The sequence below is a fragment of the Acipenser ruthenus genome, chromosome 26, assembly GCF_902713425.1.
Source record: "Acipenser ruthenus chromosome 26, fAciRut3.2 maternal haplotype, whole genome shotgun sequence".
Lineage (NCBI taxonomy): Eukaryota > Metazoa > Chordata > Actinopteri > Acipenseriformes > Acipenseridae > Acipenser > Acipenser ruthenus.
Genome location: NC_081214.1, coordinates 15,603,305 through 15,625,359, shown reverse-complemented (window position 1 = coordinate 15,625,359; position 22,055 = coordinate 15,603,305). Strand labels below are relative to the sequence as shown.

The window sequence follows — 22,055 nt, the reverse complement described above, 5'->3', positions numbered from 1 at the left end:
TTACTGTTGATTTTTTTGTTTTTAAAAATGTTTTGAATGATATTTTCACATTTTATTAATGGTTAATTTATTTTCTGTTGTGGTATCATTTTCATTTTATTAATGGTTAATTTCTTTTCTGTTGTGGTATCATTTTCATTTTATTAATGGTTAATTTATTTTCTGTTGTGGTATCATTTTCATTTTATTAATGGTTAATTTCTATTCTGTTGTGGTATCATATTTTCTTCCTTTCCCTGTTGTTTTTTTTAATGCTTAGATTTTTTTTATTTTTTATTTTTTTACCAGGCTTACTAACTCAACGAAAAAGCAGAATTTCCGAATTAAGGTGGTTTAAAAAATGACCACTAGGAGTGTGCAGCGGTAATTTTCATCCTCTCTGAAACTGTTTTTATATATATACTTTCCATTTACAAATTCACAGTTGCAGGGGGACAAAAATGACCGTTGAACGCCCCTAGTGGTCATTTCTAACAACCACCTTATCAGAAATGATGCTTCTAGGAGTCTACAGAAATAGTGCCTGTGGTTGAATAAGGATTTTAGTAAGTAAGCCTGGTAAGTAATGATCTAAGCAGAAACAGCCATAGAAAATGATAGAGATCACATATATAGAGGACATCGATACATATTATTTACTGAGTAATTTGTTAGAAACACTTTGTTTCTTTTGAGTGGATATTTCAAAGCTGTCTGCAGCTCAACCAGTGCTTAAGTTGATATGGGTGTGCAAATTCAGTTATGTTACAGTGTGTGTTGCTTATAATCAAGTTTGGGTTTGCGTGCTCTCATTGTGGTGACTTTTAAAAAAATCTGAATTATTATTGTAATTATTAACCAGTGCCCCTGTTCCACTCTAGTAGATGCAAGAAGTACATGAAAAGTATATCATAGAAGAATGGTGTTTCTTTCATCCACTAGGGGCAGAGTTGCTGCATAACAGGCAATTGTTACAATCTAGTGTACCTGCTGTGCAGTTCAAACATGATTCTGAGTGAAACAGAAAATTATCCACAATGTAATTAACCACAATGTAAAAGAGCCAGGCTCGTCTGCAGTCCAGGTTATAGAGCTTTTAACATTGTTTCATCGACGGGACAGAATCCGTCATGGTAGTGCATCACACAGCACAGCCTGCTGTATAAGCAAGAAAAATACATTCGTTGATATAATTCAGGTTGCTCTTTTAAACACACTTTTTGGTACAAAACAAGAAAACAGCGTCCACGGTATATCAGTGTCTTTGAAGCAGTTGGTTGCTTAGCAGCCTATTTCTGTCATGTAAACTGTGTTACTTTCTCTTTTTTATGACTGTACAAGCTATATTTGTATCTATGTATAATGTGTACTTTTTCAGTTACTGTTACATGTAAAAAAAAAAAAAAAAAGCTTGTTTCTATTTGTATTGTGACGTGAGTTTTACAGGAGGAAACATTTTAAAATTTAAAGTTTTGCATTTTGTTTCACGTGTTATATAAAATGCTAAAGTGTCTTTTTCTTACTCAAGGAATAAGAAAAACAAACAATTAAAATGAAGCTTGTAAAAACTCTGTTTTCATGGCTCTTTTGGTTTATATTTGGCACTTTCAAACTAAGCTGCTGTTTGAGTTTCAGGATTCTTAAGCCCGGGTGTGTCTCCCCGAGATAACGCCGCTCAGTTCGGGACCTGATTGAGGGAGGCGATCTGGGACATTCATACGATTACGAAGTTTAACTTACGCAAATAACTGTTTGAATTTAGCAGCTGTTTATGGTATCTCCCCAGAGGGAGGGCCCAGCATTTTTGACAGCACGCTGGACACTGATTACAAGTGCTTCAATGATTATCCCCCTGCCAAGGGGATGCGCCCGTACGTACGTAAGGTCACACGTTTTTTTTTTTCCCATATATCTGAACCACTTATCCAGCAGTTGTCATGAAACGTATTATTATTTAGCTTACCTTATTGAGTCGAGCAGATTGTGAAGCTGTAGGGGTGGTCTGTCCCATTTCTTTGCTAATTCGTATTCTAATCTATACTGCTCTGTATGTTGTTGATATATATCGTCAACATTTTCATCATACTGATAACTCTCTAATGTGGCATTTAAAGTCTTGGCAGGGAATGTATGTTACTGACATATGCTTTTATTTTGTTAGGGTCACAGGGTATTTTCCGATTTCAAAATATTAGTTATTGTCCAGCCTGCTGAAGAGAACAGCTGGAAATCACCTGCAGTTTATCCAATTTTGTCATTTTTTTTTTTTTTTTCTTGTTAAAGATTTTAGGAGATCCTTTGGAGGCCTGGAATCAAACAGGGCTCAAATGTTGAAGCTGAATTGGCTTTGAGTTACTGTGCATCCTGTATGTAATGCAGACTCAATCAGCCAGAGTCATGCCAGCAACCTGCTGACCATGTGCTTGACCATAGCAACTTTTATTGTGGAGAAGAATATTCCATTACTTTTTTTCTGATTCAAGGCTGGCCATTGCTGCTTTGCTTGCTTATTACAACACCAGTATATATAGTTTGTCTACAGTGTGCAGGTCCCCCGTGGACCAGTTATTATGAAGCCTACAGTTTGCAATTCATTTTGGCTGAGGGTATGGTGTAATAAATACTGTTATTTAATAAAAGTATTACACACCAAACTGAGTCATCCACAGAGATGATGCAGTTCTCTATTCAATACTTGCCACAGATTTGTCCTTGCCAACAGTTGTCTTTACATTAGCCAGTATAATGTTTCTAATTGTTATTTCATTTGAAATACTGTGCTGGTACTGTGCATGCTGATGACTCCACAGTATGGTTGCTTTGATTTAGGGGGGAAGGCTTGATTAGCTTTATGTAACATGTTTTATGAGAGCAGAAACAATGGAGTGGAGTCTGGTTACTCATTAAGAACTCCCTGCTTATTGGTATGGCTCTTTTGCCAAAAAGGTTGGATAGCTGTGATGCAGGCAGGATTTCCTCACTGACTGGCAGTGATAAAGAGCAACATAATGGACTTGTTTTGAATCTGCAGAAGAAACACGCACTTCGTGGTTGTGATTTAAAAATAAAATTAAGTGACGATGTGAAACTGGCAAGGAAGTGTGTTGAATTCTAGTATAAAGGCACCTGGAGCTTTTCTTTAACAAACCCAGGAAAGACACATGTTCTTAAATATCTCATTGCCAGATACCTTCTTGGATTTCCACCAGACAAAACTGCCGTTTCAGCCAAGTTTAACTTGTACAAACAGCAGCGGTAATTGTCTAGTCACCCATATTTAAATCAACTGTCATGCCCCAAGTAACCACAATAACCCTTATCAGTTGTTTAGTTTAACTTTTCATTTCTAAGATAGTTTTCTCAACTTTAAAACATTATTAAAAGACAAAGCTTTGACCAGGGGGTCAATAAAAAAATTAAATAAATAAATAATAATAATAATTCAAAGTTAATTTTCATTTCTTAGGGCTACCTCTCATCATTTTAAGTTGAGGGCTTTTGTATGCAAGGCACGCAATGCTGAAAATGTTTGGAAAGCCCATTAAACCTGTAGGAATCTGAGTGAAAACTTTTTTTCTAACAGTTTTCTATGGCCTGCATTTTGGATGTCTCTATTTCAGACAAGCAACCTTAAGTGGATCTTGGTTGTAACTTGTCTGCTTACATTTTCCCGTGAGCATTTATGTGAACCGCAAAGGAAGGAATTGTATGTTTAGAATTGTACGTACCTGTTTGTGCACAAGACCCACACTTTTAACAGATTTAAGTGTAGTTTCCACTGCTGTAATGGGCAGTGACTTGTAATGAATTAAATACAGCGTGATATTCATGAAGCTTTTCCAAACTAACTTCTTTAACAACAGTCTATGGACTGTGTGGAGCAGCCATCTGCCAGCGTTTCAGAGGAGTCATAACCAAGGTTTTAAAAAACGAATTCTTACCACTCGTGCATTTTTCTTCAGATGGTTTTCCAAGAATGTATTATTACTGTGACTCTGATGAAGTTCATTTATCCACGCTGCAGGTAATCAGATCCCTCCTGCTGCCACCTGAAGTCCTAAGTGCAGCAAATGGCTTGAGAGCTCTAGCCTGGACCCTAATAACTGTGGCACAGGCAGTGAGTACACAGTGTGGAGGTGGCAGGTTTAAATGGTGATAACTGTAAATCAAACTTCCATTTGGCAATTACAAATGTACAACATAGCCGTGCTTGCCTTTACTCGTGAGCGCTGACTGCATGTCTGACTGCTGTGCTGCAGTGTGTTGTGCACAAAATAACATTGCAATGTCAGAGAAACCCAAAAAGATCCAGCGAAAAGACAGCAACAACATTTCTGTCGTTTCCTAAAACCTGTGTGGACGCCTGAACTGTGAGCAAACTAACTCCAAATGGGATTTTTAAATGTTTTCACTGTGACTGTGTGGATCCAATGCTTTTAAATGACCCATCTCACAACTGTAACTGACTGGTTTAATTTAGTTTAATCTCTCTCTGTCTCTCTCAATCAAATTTGTTTGGGCTACATATGCACATACAGGTGAACCGTCGACCTCTGGGAAGGAGTAGCAAGTGGCACTTGCACATAGCAGAGAGCAGGGATCATTAGGGGCAGTAAACACACTGAAAATGTGAGGGGCGTATCAAGATACCAGAAGTGCTCAGTTAACCAGGGAGCAGAATTCAGGTAAAGAAAATAAAGTCAACATAAGACTTCTTCCTACTGACTTACACTACAGAAGAATGCAGCTACATTCTGGCATGTATAGAGACAATAACACAAGGGGAGACAGGAGCATGCAGGACTCTTCACAATGACCCATATTGTCTGCAGACAGCAAGTTGGCACAGGATAAGAACTCAGTGCCAGCACTCAGTAGAAACACAGTAACCTGAGGCTGACAGAATAAATATTGAGGCTAGCTGGACCTGATAATACAAGGGTGTGTAGGAAGCTGTGAGTTGGCCTGCATGCAGTCAACAGCTGCCTGAAAAACTGGACTGGCAACCCTTCATGTTAGAGCTGAAGCAGTAGGCCTTGTAGCATACTGCTACTCAAACTGAATGTGACTTTCCTGACAGCTTTACCTTACTGGATGTGATGCAGTTTTATTTACTCAGTAGGGGAAAGGTATTGTAATGTGCAACTTGCCAATCAGCAGATGTTAATGCTTTTTTTGTTGCCAGGAGGCTTTTTTATTGGGATGACATGTGATCATGACCAGGGGGAATTCCAATAGATTAGACAAACAGATTAGAAATTAAAGCATGTCGCTTTTCATGTAGAGTAGGAGGTAAATTCTACTGTCAAAAGTCTGTGGGTTTGGTAGAAATGTAGGATAAGTTGCTACTGGAAAAGAAATCTCTGGGTTTTATCATAGTTCAGACAAAGGTGCAGAAGCCTATAATAAATGCATTTTAATAGCCGGTGTAAGATTTAGTTTTATATAAAAACATAATCATTAAATGACCTCTCCGAGTAGCTTTGTACACCAGGACTGGGATAGCACAATGAGATCTGGTCCCTTTGTAGTTCAAATGACCCTTTTGTTTTGCAAGTGTTGTTAACATGGGGTTTATCACATCCAACGAAAGACCGGTTCTCACAAGACAACTGGGGCTGGTGCCTACTTCTATCACATAGACAAGATAACAAACTGGTTTATATTATGGCATAGAGAGCGGTTGTCTCCTCGGGATGATGACCCTTGATTATGTATGAATTGCTTTGCTAATTAAAATACTGACTACGATCACAGGTACAAGTCTCAGAGACTTGGGCTGGGCGACTCCCAAGGGATCTATTGAAACCCATGTATTTCTGTACTCTTCACTCTTTCCTCAAGCTCACCTGACGACTCTGAAGGGTCCTGTAGGGTCAAACTGTAGGGTCAAACCTACAGTATTGTTTTGTTTGAAGATTTGTCTGTGCAGTTCGTATGTGGTTACGTTCTGTACAGTATATCATTGATTTTTCATCTGTTCCGGAATTAAACTGTTTCTATTGAAAATTACATGGAGCAGTGCGGCGTAGTGGTTAGGGCTCTGGACTCTTGACCGGAGGGTTGTGGGTTCAACCCCTGGTATGGGACACTGCTGCTGTACCCTTGAGCAAGGTACTTTACCTAAATTGCTCCAGTAAAAAACCCAACTGTATAAATGGGTAATTGTATGTAAAAATAATGTGATATCTTGTAACAATTGTAAGTTGCCCTGGATAAGGGCGTCTGCTAAGAAATAAAAATAATAATAATATTATTTTCGAGAAATAAGTTAACCTAGTCAATCTTATACCGGTGATATTCATGTCTGACATTTGCTGTACAGATCATAATGGCATGGTTAATTATTGTAAAGAGCTCTGTACAACTACGATTCTTATAAACCTCATTTGTTGGCTTGTACCCTTGTTATAACCGTAGTTTCCTGCTTTTATCTTGTCATGTCAAATAGCACATAAATAAATAAAACAACGCACAGAAAAACCCATAAGCAACATTTAAATAAAAAATATTTTTAATGTTTTTTTTTTTTTTTCTTTAACGTCAAGCAGCAGATTCTAAATGACTACCACAGAAATAAATAAAATTGTAGCACAGAGTGCTCAGCAATCCATGCAAGCACACCACTCCCTGTCAGATCGGTATGGAATGTGCTTTTTAAAAACACCTGGCTTTGTTCCAGAGGGAAAGACGGCAGATAAAGGCAGCGCAGTGCACATCCACAGATTGTTGCCAAAGCAGAGGTTCAAATAACGTTTCCAAAAAAAAACAAAAAAAAAAAACGTATACTATCAAAAACGCAGTTGAAATGGCGTCTGCATGTTTTTGAAGACTTTCTTTTTAGTCTGTTCCAAAGTATTTCTGTCCAAAATGCGTCGGGGCCACAGGGTGAACCTCAGTAGTCAGGATTGTGATGTCTGGAAATTCCTGGACAATTGATTTTGCACCTGAGTGAAAATAAAAGCAGCGTTACACAGCGAGAGGCAGGCCTCTGGCATCAGCGCAGATCTATCCAGACACTTCTTATTTTGTCATACTTCAATAACACATGCTTTAAAACAGACAATATCAACGGGATCTATGAAAACATCATTATTCCAGCATGTTAGTAACATATTGGGAATGTTTGTAACGAATCTGCAAAGCCATCATGTGATGGTGTGCATTAGGTTTTGTACCGTGCATTGTCTATAAGACTGTATAGACTACACCCCCACTCGACCTCTCCGCTCCGCCTGCACTAGAAGACTAGCTCTACCTCCGCTACGCTCCCCTGCCTCCAGAGCCCGCTCCTTCTCCACCCTTGCTCCGCAGTGGTGGAATGACCTTCCTACAGATGTCAGGACTGCCCAGTCCCTGACCACATTCCGGCGCCTCCTTAAGACTCACCTCTTCAAAGAGCACCTGTAGAACTCCTCTGTTTGTATCCTGGGACACTATCACCCTTCATGTAAATGTGCTTTATTTTGCTCTTATCTGCCCCCTATTGTACTGCATTTAATCCTGTACTTCAGAATACTGTAATCTGCCAAGTGTTTAACCTGTAGTACTTTGTATTTAATCACATCCTGATGTAACTATCACTATTTAATCATATCCTGATGTAACTATCACTATTATCTGCTGTATTATTTAATTGTGGTTTGTCACACTTGTACTTTGCTTGAACAAAAGTTATTGTATGTCTTGCTCTTATTGTATTACTTGTATTGTAACACTTGAAATGTATTTGCTTACGATTGTAAGTCACCCTGGATAAGGGCGTCTGCTAAGAAATAAATAATAATAAATAATAGTAATGTAATTTGATTTATTATTTTATTTTCTTTGCATGGCACTAAAAAAAAAAATAAAAAAAAAAACTCTAAATGAAATTTCAAAGACTGCATGGTTAGGAGACCATAGTGTCAATGAGAAGCAGCTTACCATGTGGAGTTGAGAAGAGACTAAGCAGTATGATGTGTTTGGGCTGAACCCCGTGCTCTATGAGAACTTTCACAGCCTCAATCACTGTATTCCCAGTGCCTGTGGAGGAAGCAAAAGAAACCTGGCACTCCAATATACACATGCTGCCCGCTTTACCCCACTACTCAGACCTCTTGCCTGTTAAATATCAATAAACAGATTTAGGATTAAATGACTGGTGTGGCTAATTACAGGGTTTGAGGCAGAGCTGTGGGGTTAGATTTCTGGCAATACACAATATGGATAAGGCCACTCTAAACTGCCAGTTTGCTGTAAACTGACTCATAATTTTGAAGTTAGGTTTGAGTAGATAGGAAGGTTTTTTGTTGCTGTTGGAAGGGAGGTTACTGCAAAGCAGTATGTAACTGGTTTATACTTAATCTAGATGAAAACTAGAAAACAAAGGGTACTAATGTTAATCAAGTGTTGAATGCAAATCTTGCTTTTACTGTTCAGCCATGGTCTTGGCATGTAAACCTTACTGTGTCCAATACATATAATGCCAATGTATTTATATATTGGTTCATTCTACCTTAAATTGACCAAGGGGAGTTGCTCTATCCCTTACGTGGATTCATTTTTTTGTTGCAGACCCTTGAAACAAGTAATAACTTCATCTGTCTAAGACATCCCCGCAAGGAGGTCTAAGTTCCAAATGGTCATTTTTAGCACCTTCTCACCATGTGAGGCAGGACTCGCACAGCTCTTCTTCTTTCAATACTCCTGTCAGTTTAGTTTATTTGGTCCATGTGAGCTGGAAAGACTGTACTGAATGGGTGTTATTTTCCAGAAACATACAGTATGTGTCGTTTTGTTATTTTGTGTTTAACACTGTCTGTCGTATGAGTGTTGAGTGTTTTAAACCTTGGCGAGCATGCCTTTGGTTCCTGGAATCAGATTGTTCACTGTCTAATTGCAGTGAATTTGCTTCGTGCTGGCCAGGCATACTCACTCAGTATGGGGTACATGAGGAGAACCTTCCTTCTGTAGATGTCCGGTGGGAACTTGGCGTAGAACACTTTGGCTTTCTGAGTCTCCTCGTCGCTCTGGATGAGGATCTTGCCGATGCGGATGGATCTGCAGCAGTCCCGCAGGCCCTGTTCCATCGCCTCTCCTGAGGGAAGCAGGTGCCAATCCGTCAGAGCCTTGCAGAACTCACACTGCAGCTTGCATTAAACTAACTGCCTACAATGAGCCATGCTTTGGCATATTTACAGACATTTGAAAAAGTACGTAAATGCATTCAAGATGTTCTCAATGCAAAAATGTTGGAAATCACTGAGTGATTCTTGAATGAAGGATAAGTGTGTTTTATAGTTAGTATGAATGCGTACTCTCCCTAACATATTTAATTTTTGTCTTTTAACAGAACAGTCCATCGTTCAATGATGATGCTGATGCTTTCAGGATCATCATATGTACTGTGATACATATCGTATCGGGACCAGCACATCACACACCAGTTTATTGTTACACCATGAAAGTGTCTCCCTTCAGAGCTCTGGACAGTTTCAGAAGTCACTGTCTACAACTGCTGGACAATAATGTTCAAGGGAACACACACACGCAATGTTGCTTACCGCTTCGCATGATGCTGACGCCACAGTTGCCCTTTTCAAACTTAACACCATCATACTTGTGCCCTGTGGGTAGAAAAGACATGACAGTGTAGCCAAGCTGGGCACTCAGTGTGACAAACAGTCAAATAACAGTTTGCTTGATAAAGCATTAAAGCCATCAGTGCAGGTAATTGATAAGTCCCACTTAACACAAGCCAGATTATAATACTGTCCTTACCAAGTTTCACCACAATTGGAAAAAGCAGTTCTACAGATGTATGATCCAATGCAAGTATAGGGCACCTCCGCTGCAGTACATACCAGTCACTGAGGATACACATCTACAGTAACGGGTACAACTACTACTTGCTGTACAGTCAAATAGTTCAGGTAAAAATAGTTTAATAGGTCGACTAGTCACCATTTAAAAAACTAGATAAATAGATAATGTATTTGATAATGTCTGGGGCTCTATTTGTAAACGTACTGTTTTGTCACTCTTTTAAACTGATTGGATTTTTTAAAAACTATTTATTAATGTTCTAAAATATCACGTATATGTTAATGGCTAACAACCTCCACTCCACTGAATAGATCAACTAGTTGCCACTTTAAAGTATATGAATAAATCCTGTATCTGATCGTACTGTTTTATAAAACTTGTGCACTACATTTTTAACTGCCTGGATTTTTAAAGAATTTTTTTTTTTTATGTTCTAAAATGTCATTTAAATGTTACCGGACTGCAAATGCAGCTCACAATCACGTGCCGTGCAATTACCGGTTTGTGAGGTTGACTGTCACTTTCCTATTTGACTAATCATCTAGTCGGTGACACCCCTAATCTAAAGTATAAATGAAACAGCACTGATATGAATCAGAGCCTCCGTCCAGCTCACCTGTAGGAGTGGTCACTGTGCACTCTGTGTACGGTAACTGATTGAGGCCTTCTTCCACAACCAGCCTGATCTGGGGAAGACAGGTCAACACCAAGGATGACAAGAAGACTTAACAAATGAGAATTTAAAAAAGGGCTGAGGATTCAGTATTCTGAAGTTGCATGCATATAAGGGTCACTCAGGGTAAGGGTGAACCCTGCCCGGACCTCCTCTGGGGGTATAGCAGATACACTGTTGGTAGAAGATGGTCTTTTCATGAGCACTGGGTAGGGCAAGAGGAGTGACATACAGGATCACAGTGTAAGTGTGGCAGGGCAGCAGCCCTGTCCTTGTAAATAATGTGTGTGTGGGGAATATTGGGTTGCCAAAATACATGTGAGACTGTGGCTGTAGCCTGAAGTAGGTAATTAATTAACTGATGATTAATTAGGCTCCAGCCACATGACATAAGGAAGGAGAAATCCTTCGTCTGGTAGAAGGGTTTTTGGGTGAGTTTGCATTGTGGTGCTGGTGATTTTAATGTATAGAGATAGCAGTATCAGTGCTCTGCTGTTTTGTTTAACCTTTTACTTTGGCCCTTGTGCCTTTTGATTATTGTTTTGTTAATTAAAAATGCACATTAGCGTTTAAACCAACTATTCCCTGTGTCTGAGTCTCCTTCCCTGCCGGTAACACCCGGGCCCACGGTGCCATCCCGTCGCAGTATGGGACAGGGTTAACTGAACATACTGGGCTTCATGTTTAAAGGTTCTTGGTTTAGAAGTACGTTGTTTCATTTAGGGCCAGCATCTCTTTATGTATGTGCAAATCAGTTGTCTACAGGAAGAGAGTGGAGCGACACATCTCGGTAGCAAAGACGCTGATTCTTTTAGCTTAAGACTCCAAAACAAGATTATTGATGATAACACGAAGAAATAATCAATACGCAATTATCCCAATAAGAGGCATATGGTTTTGTATTGTCAGGAAATGCCATACAAATTGCATGTTAGCAGCGCAGTTTATTTTATATTCAGCTTTCATAAAATGGGTCCTCCACATGTACACATAACCATGCAGCACCATCAAGAGCTCTCTACTTACCAAACGATCAGCACAAAATACAAAGTCTCCTCTGGTTGTTGTCCTGTGTATAAACAGAAACAAAAAATACAAATACTATTATTGTTGTATTGCTGTTATTCTTATCCTGTTAAAAAAAAAGGAGATTTCGGTGAATGTTGAAAAAATGTGATCAAAGAAAATGTCTTATAATGAAATCCCTTTAAGAATGTACGGTTTTGCTTTACCCATACATTTAATTCCTAACTATGAAACACACCATAGCAGCATACTACTACTAATAAAAGAAACCTGTTAGACGAACAGCTCCTCTATGGAGAAAGCACAGAATTCAGTCAAATGATTTACCCACATTGACCTCCTCAATTGTCCAGTACAGGTCCTGAATGGAATGCGGTTCCATTCCTCAATAATTCCAGAACTCTTACAGGTTGTGCACTACCATTCGTTACACAAGTCTCACATGTGCAGTTTTCAAAGAAACACTTCATAGTAAACCCAGAAGAAACTGCTGATATGAAATGACCCAGGAAGTGTAAACGAACCCCAATAAAAGCCATGTATACTTTAACCTAAATAGATGTCATGTTTTAAAAAGAAAATACATGTGGACGTTCAAGACCTATCTCATGGAAGTGCAAAACAAGTCAGATTTATGATTATTTTGTTACTTCATATTTCCTATTGGTCAGGCTCAGTCGTGGCCAATACGTGGATCACAAGAGTTGTTTGGTGGATCTTCAGGCAAATCTAAACAAACATCATCCTTATTCGTACTGTATAGCTACGAGTTTGTGGGTGGGTGGTTTCAATGGATCGCTTTGTGGTGCAAGTTTAAAAAAAACGTGGGCGTGCCTTCTAATAGTACCGAATCGGATTAAAATATCAAGTCAGTTTCAAAGGAGCGCGTCGCTAGAGAAAGGTGGGAACAGGAATATGCAGTTATATATAGAACTGAAAGACAAACCAGTTTGGTTATGTATGCTGGTAACGTAATGTACCATATCTCCACGAATCATGCTGGTTTTGTACATACATACCATAGGGGTCTGCTGAACAGGCTGTTCAAATCCCCAGCTTAAAACAGCTTATCACACAGCAAACAACACTAAACTGCCATGACTGAAACGGAAATGATCATGTTGGCTAGCTTTAAGGTCACTTGGCTGTTAGCTGAATTAGTGAAAGATTGCATTTTCCAATCCATGTAGATTTTTACAGCTGATGATGTAAGCATGAAGCAATCATGCAGCGAGTTTGAAATGTACAGCTCAGTCGTAACACAATGATGTGCAGGGTATGTAGAAACTCTGTCCAGTTCTGTAGATTGGAAAGCTTTCGCGTAACCGAAAGGAAGCTTCTGTAAGCAAAAATAATGTCCATTTTTGGTTACACATACGTGTGTGACTGCGTTTACAATAATGACATAAAGTCGGAAAAGTCAAAGGCTTTCTTATTAAAATCTTGAGGCTGAGCTTTGCTGTGTTGAAACCTCTTAAGCCTGAGGGAGAAAAACAAACGTCAAAAGCAAAGCATGTGAAAGTTCACTAGATGGCATACACAAGAGGCTTCCCTGAGGTTCCTTCTCTGTTCAATTTTCATTTCTGCTTTTGTTATACCTTCAGATTTTGTTTTTGAAGAATGCAAAAACAGGACACATCAGTCTACTTGACTACTTCTTTAAATGTAACTGTTATGGATTAATTTTGTCAAAATATACACCAGCTGTCAGGTCTTCCGTTTCCCCCCAGATAAAAAATTCTAGTAAGTTTCCATTTTATTTTAATGAGTAGTTCTGATCCTTGAATGAAGTTGAAAATGATGATGTGTTTCCATTCCATTTTGTTAATAATTTGTTGTCATTGCTACCTTAACGTACTGGCCACCACTGCCATAAAGCCAGATAATAATTGGTCAAAATGACTCACTTTATTGTACTCTTGTTCAACACATTGCTGGTGGATCCATCACAGAACTTGGTGTATTGGTCACCACTGGTCTGGCTTATCTCAATTCAATGGAAATTGCACAATTTCAAGTTATTCTGAGCAAGCTACCTCTTACCAGAGGAGCGAAAACATCACATTTGGAGATTAAAAATTAGAAAACAAGATCAAGGTTAAAAATGAGGGTTATAGGATGTTGCTTTTGTGTTTTAAAAGCCAAATTAGTTGCTGCCTTGGATATGGTTGGGAAGCTTTGCTGTAACTAAACCATGCCCAGTCATAGATGCCATTCCAAATGCCCCCTTCAAACATCCCTAAAGGTCAAAGGGAGGACCCTCTTCCACTCAAAAAAACAAACCATGCCTTGTACACGATGGTGATATACCTTGTATTCCCTATATTGTACAAGCAGAGTTAAAACACAACTTTGCTTTAATTCCTGCTACAAGTGTTTTCCTTCTGTGCTCTCGGTCTCATGGTCAAGACCATTGAATTGAGCCTGTCCTACAGCACAGGAAGGTAACTGAGAAGGAGCAAGAACTTTTAATCAAGAGTGCTATTGAAAAAATAATAATTTGAGGTTTTGTATTATAATTTTTAGCCCATCAATTCATTATCATCCCAAGACTGATGGTCTGTTTTTTCAATAAAGATAATTTATATTACACTCCCCTTCCAAATTCAATGACATATGGTATTTCTAATACTAATATTGAAGTCCTGATTCTGCACAACGTGGCACTGCAATTCAACTAGGATAACAACAAAGTCTCGACAGCTTCGTCCACACGCACCCTGGTATTTGTGTCACACTTCTAATCGCAGTACACTGCAGTGTGACTCACCTTCTGCAGTTCCCTACGCTTAGCCTCCAGCTATTCCAGGAGAAGGCTAAAGAGGTCGTTGTGAGGCGTGTCTGTGGTGTGTTTATTCTGCTATCTGACGCAGACCTGTTTAAACAGTGCCAGATTGTTTTCTTCAGCCATGGTTCGGTTGCCTGATTGAGATCTAGTTCAGATCCAGTCAGCTGTTTATCCAGAGGGGGTGATATACCCTTGCTGCAGCACTTCTTTATAGTTAATTTGTGATGGAAACCCAATACACAGAAAAACACTACATTAGTGCCCGGGAGAGTCAATGGTACTGTACTGGGAGCTGCAGCCCTTCAGTTTTGTGACTACACCACAATCCTGACTACAGGTGCAACGATACTCTGAGGTCACAATACAATTTGTATCACGATACATGGCATGGTCTTGATGGGGTACTTGTATGAAATCAAGTGATCATTTAATCATGGATCATTTAATCGTGCACTGCACCACCTCAAGTGCTTCTGTACATGTTAAGAAACAAGTCTTTTCAGTGTGGGCCACATTGAAAGTAAATGTTTATCCAGGCATGTACAAATGATTTCAGCTTGTCTGGATAAAAGCACTTTTGACATAATTCCAGCTGCAAGGCTGTTCATAAAACTCCTTAAAAAGATCGACCTCCTTCAGCTGTGTTAATGTAGTATTCAGTTCTTGCAAGCATGTGACAAAGCGCTGCAGAGCTATCAAAACTCAAACCAGCCCTACCCTTGTAATCTATTGCATGTGGTAAACCACATCTAGTTTAAAACAAATGTATGAGTATGGAACAAAGAATAACCACAGGAGTTAAGCATGGCTAAGATAAACATGCTCCCTTAACTCGTCCTTCCTGTCACTTTGTGTGCTACTGTATAAGTCACAACGGCAGACTATATCTCCCCCTTTCACACTGGCATGCTCTACCCAGGTCAGGTCCCGGTTTCAAGCGGGTCGGCTTCGCGATTTCACACTGCTTTTGATAAAGCAGGGTTGACCTGGGTGACAGACGCAAGTAAAAAATGTGTGTATCAATGCCCCGGAAGCAGCTTGTTACTGACACTTCCATCCAAGCTTCTCTGGATTGAAACATCTGCCCAAATGTTGATTAGAGCAAATGTTTCTTCATCCCTGCTGCAATTTGGCTCATAGTGCGTCTCAAGCAACAAAAATATGGCTAAACAGAACAGAAACATTGCTTGTGGAAGTGAAACCTTAACGCAGGCACAGCTGTTTGGTATTTAGTTGGCTCATGAACGGCCGTCATGCATTTTTGTATCGAGGAAAGAGAAGTTGCAGGCTTCTTCTTTTCGAGTCCAGATAAGTACAGTTTATTGAAGATAAAAGTTCTGAGTTGCAAAGTTGCAACCAGATATCTTAAAGGTTACATGGTGACAACAGTTTGCAGGTATCCTCTTTCCAAGCACGGATCACAGCAATACCAAGAACATTTCAGTATTCTCAGTTTAAATGCAGTCTCTCAATGACATCATGATGTTTACTTAAACCAATCAGAAAGAGACACAAATCTCTTATCACTTGGTTAATTGTCCATTTGTCTCAATGCATCTGGTTCAATCCAGTTTCTCTTTGAAGTATTTATAACCCTCATAAAATCAACTGTAATGTCCTAAGAAAACCTGTTTTATATAATTTGTAAAGATGTTTAACAATATGTTGGTACCTCTAACACAAAAACAATGATCCAACCTAAATGGCAAATGCCTTACGTTAGAACTGGACAACAAAGGAGAGGCCAAAACCTATTTCAAAATGTCTTGGATGTCAGCCTTGTCCTAGCAAGGACAAAGTGACCAGAAAGATCTTTATCAACTTACTGTCTAACTAGGAATTTAACCAGAATCCGACTTAATGTTTAACCCATTCTGCGAGTTGTATTCCAAGACTGAAAATTCATTTACATCTAAATAAAATGTTCCAACAAACCGGGTAAAACCCAGGTACGTGGTTTCACACTACACAGGATTGTGACCTGGGTAGCCAGAACCCGGGTAGGAGTGCCAGCGTGAAAGAGGCCTTTGTAAAGGTTAAATGAACTGGATACAGTACAAGTTACAAGTTACTGATTTGTTTGGTTTACACTAAAATAGTATTTACTAACTATTCCCTTGAAGATTACAAATGCAACTTTCTAAAATACCAGTATGTGTTAATCGTTAATTAAGGCATGCCAACGCTGCAGTATTCTGTGATCATGTTGTTTTACACTGTGATTCCTGGGGTTTGTTTACTCATTCTTCTCTGCATTCTACTTTAAACCAGCTGATTTACTTTGTTTACTATACATCTAAAGGCGTTGGCTGTGCAGGAACACAGGCTTCTCCAGCACTGAACTATACAAAGACACACATGCAGCAGTAGGATACGAGTAAGTATGGTCCACAGAGCCACTATAGTTCAGGGAACCACAACACAACTACAAACAAAGCAGGACACCATTATTTGTTTAACCAAAAGAGTAATTTTGACATACTGACAATATAACAGAAAACCCATTGTTCCACAACATGAGCTTATAAGGCATCACAATTTAGACTTCTTAAATAGCGGTATGTCAAAACTATTTTTAAAACCGCAAGGGCATCTGCAGCTTAAGAGGGTGGCGATAGTTAAGGTGCCCATATGGCTCCGTGTTTAGGAGACAGTTTGGGATAGTTCAGGCTTTTCAACTCACAACACAGTATATGAAAAACATTCAGGATTTATTGATACCGTTTCCCTTGACGTAACTTGTTTTTTCTATTATAAATATTTCAATATTTGTGTTCATGATGACGATTAACTTTACAGATAAAATTACCGATCTTAACAAATAAATAAATAAATAAATAAATAAATAAATAAATAAATAAATAAACGCAAGCACAATAAGGTACGTACTTATCCCTGATGATGGTCTGAAGCTCTCGGATTTGGTCGTTCAGCGGCAGCAGTTTCAGCTGTGGGCCGATCTGTTGTACAGTACTTATGATGTCAGTTTCGCTCCTTTTGTCTTCTTCGCGTGGGTCACTGCTTGCTGGTATCGTGGGGCTGCTGTTCGCAAACCGAACCTGCTTGGTGCTGCCCGTCGCAGCATGCTCTGGTTGGCTGGGGTTAGCATTATTCAAGTGTTGGTTGTGGCAAGGCATTGCTTTCTTCTTAGCACCGAAGTTGCTTTGTAAAGCGCTTTCCATATAACAGAACCGCTCCCCTTGTTTGGTATCTAACGGTACGCCACTAGTCTTATCTTTTAAAAAGGTAAACAAATAAATCAACGTGTTACCAGTTCCATGGATCCCCTCTGCCGCTCAGAGAGTGCGTGGGATAGCTCTAGGACAGGACATTGAACAGGATGTTTGCTCACTTCTGGTTGAGTGGGTGGGCGCCGCTCATCGCAGAGTGGCTGCATTTTACAGTCAATCATTTGTCAGCAGAACCCGGTCGATTATTTAACGTCAGAATTAAAGGGGAAAGAAACTGTTTGTTTTAATTAAACTTTTTGTTCTTTCTAACAACGTGGGCTTGCTTCGACTTTTATACCACGCTACTGTTTGCACATTACAAGTAAATATGTGCTCGATACATTTGTTAAAAAAAAAAGGTTTTCTATGTATTCTAGCAACTAGTTTCATGACGTGTATAATAAAACATAACGTATATGGATAACGTATAACGGTTTCTAACACTACATCGGTACAGTACACAAGGTCAGCAGTTTTATAAAGAGTTAATAATAACCTGGGCAGCTTCATTTGTACTATTGTATTTTCATAATCACTTGAGTTCAAAATGTCATTGTCCCATGTTCCCATGTTGGCTCTAACGCCCATATCAATGCATTCTGTGCACACACTGTTGGAGCCAAAATGGCGGCTAGCGCAAAAGTATAATACATTCCCACAATGCTTTACTCCTTCTCCTGCTGCCTTTTAAAGATGTCGCCGCTGCTACTTCCCCTGCAATGTGGATATCACTTCCAAAGAAGAAAACTAGCCGTGTTATTACAGCAGGCCAGCTGCTATCATCTCCTGAGGCACAACAATGACCAGAAAAGTAGAACATATTACAAGCAAAACACATTCCAGGTAACTAATACCCATACAGCATTACTAATGGACTTGGCGGTTTGAGTGCAGTCACAAGGGTAGTCGGTGACAAGTTTGTGAATTCAGAAACACTGCTGTGTTGTTGTTTTTTTTTTTTTTTTTTGGTTCGACAGCTATGTTACTTAACAAACAGGTCTCGTAATTGTAGTAAACAACGTATTGTGATTTTTTTAAATGTTAGATAAGAAGTAAAAGGAAGACATTCAGATGTCATTGTCAGACAAACTCAACTCTTATTTAAAAAAATAATTTTCTTTAGCAAGATTTAAACGCGTATCTATACTATATGAATGCATACACTATTGTCAAAATATGTACGGAACTGCTGTAGATTTTGCTGTGTTACTTTAATTAAATACTTCCCGTATTTAAGTTAGCAAACTCTTTTACGAGAGAGAGTTTCTGTAACTAAACATTATCCATGACATTGTAAACAAACGGGCATGGCATTGGGGGTAAACTAAGGAATAGGTCAGCCTACTAGGAATTTTTGCACAGTATATTATAAACCATAATGACTGAACTATGCATGCTTGTACAGTATGCCGGGTAAAACTATACTAGATACTACATAGGAGGCTTGGTGGCTCCAGGTTCAACCCCAGCCACTGACTCGCTGTTTGTGACTGACCATGGTTAAACCCTGGCGTAGCTTACGTAACTGGGTGTGTGAAGGCAACAATTGAGGGATATTTCTGGCATGTACTCCGAGAAATACCATTCATTCTTTAGTGACTGGTTTCACAGACCCCGATTAACACTTGTTTTACACTACATTACTTAAGGTTACATTAGGTCCAAGATTAATGTTAATCAGGGCGTGTGAAACCAGCTTTAATTGTATTTATAGTACATTAAGTCACACAAGTGAAAAATGTGTGAAGTTTGCAGTTTTAGAAAATGAACAGCAAACTGCTAATATTACATAACTGGCAAGGAACTTCTGAGGAACCCAGTGTTGGAGCTCTGAAATTAGCTTTATTATTCTTTATAAGAAATTAGAGTTATGTGAATTGTTTTAACATCAACCATTCATTTTCTTTTTTGATTAAAAAAATTAAATAAAAATGGTGTTTTAAATGCTTTGTGAATATGACCAAGAGGGTGCATATTTTGTAATGCTAAATGTTGTCAGTACTATAATAATGGACAAGGTAGAGATGCAAAGATTTTCAGTTCTGTAGTAAATGTGGACTGGTTCTTTCTTTCACTTTTTGTATTGTCTCTTCACTTTTTAAAGTGACTGTCAATCATTTACCCAGGTTTTGTACGTTTCAATCATATTATTCATTTGTATTTTTTTTTTTTTTAGGTTCTAAAGGTTTTTAAATATTCAGTAACAAACCACACATCTGGTGTTATTGTCACCTACTGCATATAGGCTACATAGTGAAGTGAATGGGAAAGAGTTGCATAGCAGTTTAAGCCATTCCCTGTACACTGTTTACCTGAATCTGAATTGCTGTAGATTGAACTGCAGTGCAGAGGGGTCTTATTTGTAGGTCATGTGATCTACTTTTTTCATAATACTGAAGGCTCTAATGTTGTATTTGGGTAATTCATATGAAATCAATCACCAAAAACCTCGACCTCCTTTGATTTGGATACAAATTTCCATGCATGTTTGCCTTTGGGAGAAGTGCTTCCAGTGTAAACTTCATCCCATTTGTGAGATACAGGTCATCAAAGTTTGACCTGACATGGACACCCACCCTTACCTTTTACATAGTCATAACTTCTTCCATAATTGACATAGAAAGCTGGTGTTGGTGTCGTTTTTAACACTAGAAACACCAAGCTGGTCAATTTGACCATTTTGGGTTTTAAAATTTAAATTACTGTGCGTTCCGGAATGTAATGCGTATGACCGTTCGTGACTTTTCCGAAATATATGTATTAGATGTACTGACGCCGTTTGAGCCACATATTCGCAAGAAATTGATAATTATAAGCATGTTTACTTAGAAGCGCCAAAACTGGTCATTTTAACAGGTTATTTCAATACATATTTATTTATCAAATATAGCCTATAACCCTGCCTGTCCTTTTCAATACAAGCACCTGTCCTTTTCAATACAACCAGTCCCATGATCAACCCCAATTTGGAATGCCCAATTTTTTTTTTTTTTCCGGTTCACCGCTGCAAACCCCCCGGTGACTCGGGAAACCAGAGGCTGAAACACGCGTCCTCCGAAACGTGTTCCTGCCAATCCGTCATTTTTCGCACTGCAGATCCACATCGAAACCACCAAACCTATAGTGCCGGAGGACAACACAGATCTGAATGGCTCCACTGCAGACCCGCAGGCACCCTATCAGCCACAGGGGTCACTGGTGCGTGGTGAACCGTGGTTTGCCCTGCTGACCTAAGCCTTCCCTACCTGGCGGTGCTCGGCCAATTGTGAGCCGCCCCCTGGGAACCCCCGGTCACGGTCGGCAATGACATAGCCTGGATTTGATGCTATAGGGCTCATCCTGCACTCCACGTGGAGCACCTTTACTGGATGTGCCACTCAGGAGCCCACAACAAATAAAATGTTTATACAGTTTTGTATGTACAGAGACCGGTTACAAAATAGTTACTAGTGAAATGTTTATTTATGTTTTATTTAAGTTTTTATTATTTTGTACTGTTCCTTTTGAAAATTTTTTTTTGTTTTCCATTTAAATATAGTGCTAACAATACAGGGCTTTTAATATGAGTAATGCACTGTACTATTAACATATTAATGTATTGGGTTCTCGAGTTCTCAAGAGGTGTTTTTTATGTTCTCTTCTTTCCAAGAGGGACACATCTCTTGAATGGATATCTGGACTAGCATATTGTATATCTTTGTATTTCAAACAGGGGAAAAAAAATACTAGGATCGAAGCACGTCTGCGAAATAGGCGCAGCTGGTTTTCTAAGTACATTGGTGGTGTTCTCGTAGCTGTGACCCCTGCAGATTGAGGTACTGTAGTTCTGTGCAGCTGAGCGTTCAAGGGGCCCAGCTGCGTGATGTCACCAAGTTGCTCAAGCAGCTGGCTGCGAAGACCTTGCAGCTGCAAACCAAGATATTCCCTAAATTAGGGCTGTATTTTTTTCACTGTAAAAATGTACTTATTTCATGGAATTTCTCTTGACCCAAAAATAGGTATTTTGCGATATAAACATAATATTTATTCTTTTTCATTGAAGACATTTTGAAGATATCGTGCAGTTTTATGCAATGTGTTCATTTACCTGAAGGAAACTGGCTGCCAGATTCCTAAATGCAGTGTAACAGGTAGTGCGTCAATAAGGCAAACATTTGCTGTATTTATTTTTAAGTGATAAATATGTCCATTTGCACTATTCTTTCAGAAATAGGAAATTTCAAGGGGACCTATATATTACAGGGCAATGGGTACATTTTACCGTAAATCGGTAAATTGCATTATGTTAGTATTAAACATTATGTTAATATTAAACATCTGCAAATTTATTCTAGGTGCAAGTAGTGTTTAATTTATGTAATTAGTTTTGTATAAGTATTGTACACAAATGTTATAATTGCAAGTTTTAATGTGTCTTGGGGTTCTTTGTCTAATGGGGTTCTAATCGCATTGATCTTTTCTGTGATTGAAAATGCAAGAACTTCATTGCTGGTTTATGTCTACATCTGCAATAGTCTACACTGACGCAAGGGGCAGCAAGTCGTTCTTCTGG

The 22,055-nt window shown here is 39.0% G+C and overlaps 2 protein-coding genes across 2 annotated transcripts in view; one reads left to right on the top strand and one right to left on the bottom strand.

The window, feature by feature from the left end:
• Window positions 1-6,475: 6,475 nt before the first annotated feature.
• Window positions 6,476-17,654, bottom strand: LOC131701700 (uracil phosphoribosyltransferase homolog). Its single transcript, XM_059001189.1, has 7 exons — window positions 17,163-17,654; window positions 11,486-11,528; window positions 10,403-10,472; window positions 9,525-9,587; window positions 8,897-9,058; window positions 7,906-8,004; window positions 6,476-6,926 (listed from the first exon to the last, which is right to left on the bottom strand). The coding sequence occupies exons 1-7, from the start codon at window positions 17,453-17,455 to the stop codon at window positions 6,820-6,822; spliced, it is 837 nt and encodes a 278-aa protein (XP_058857172.1). The 5' UTR covers window positions 17,456-17,654; the 3' UTR covers window positions 6,476-6,819.
• Window positions 17,655-18,160: 506 nt separating this feature from the next.
• Window positions 18,161-22,055, top strand: part of LOC117430792 (iron-sulfur clusters transporter ABCB7, mitochondrial) — a 54,712-nt gene continuing 50,817 nt past the window's right edge. The window contains exon 1 of the mRNA XM_059000850.1: window positions 18,161-18,346. Within this exon, the coding sequence (XP_058856833.1) occupies window positions 18,164-18,346 (183 nt within the window). The 5' untranslated portion in view covers window positions 18,161-18,163. The remainder of the gene's footprint in view (window positions 18,347-22,055) is intronic.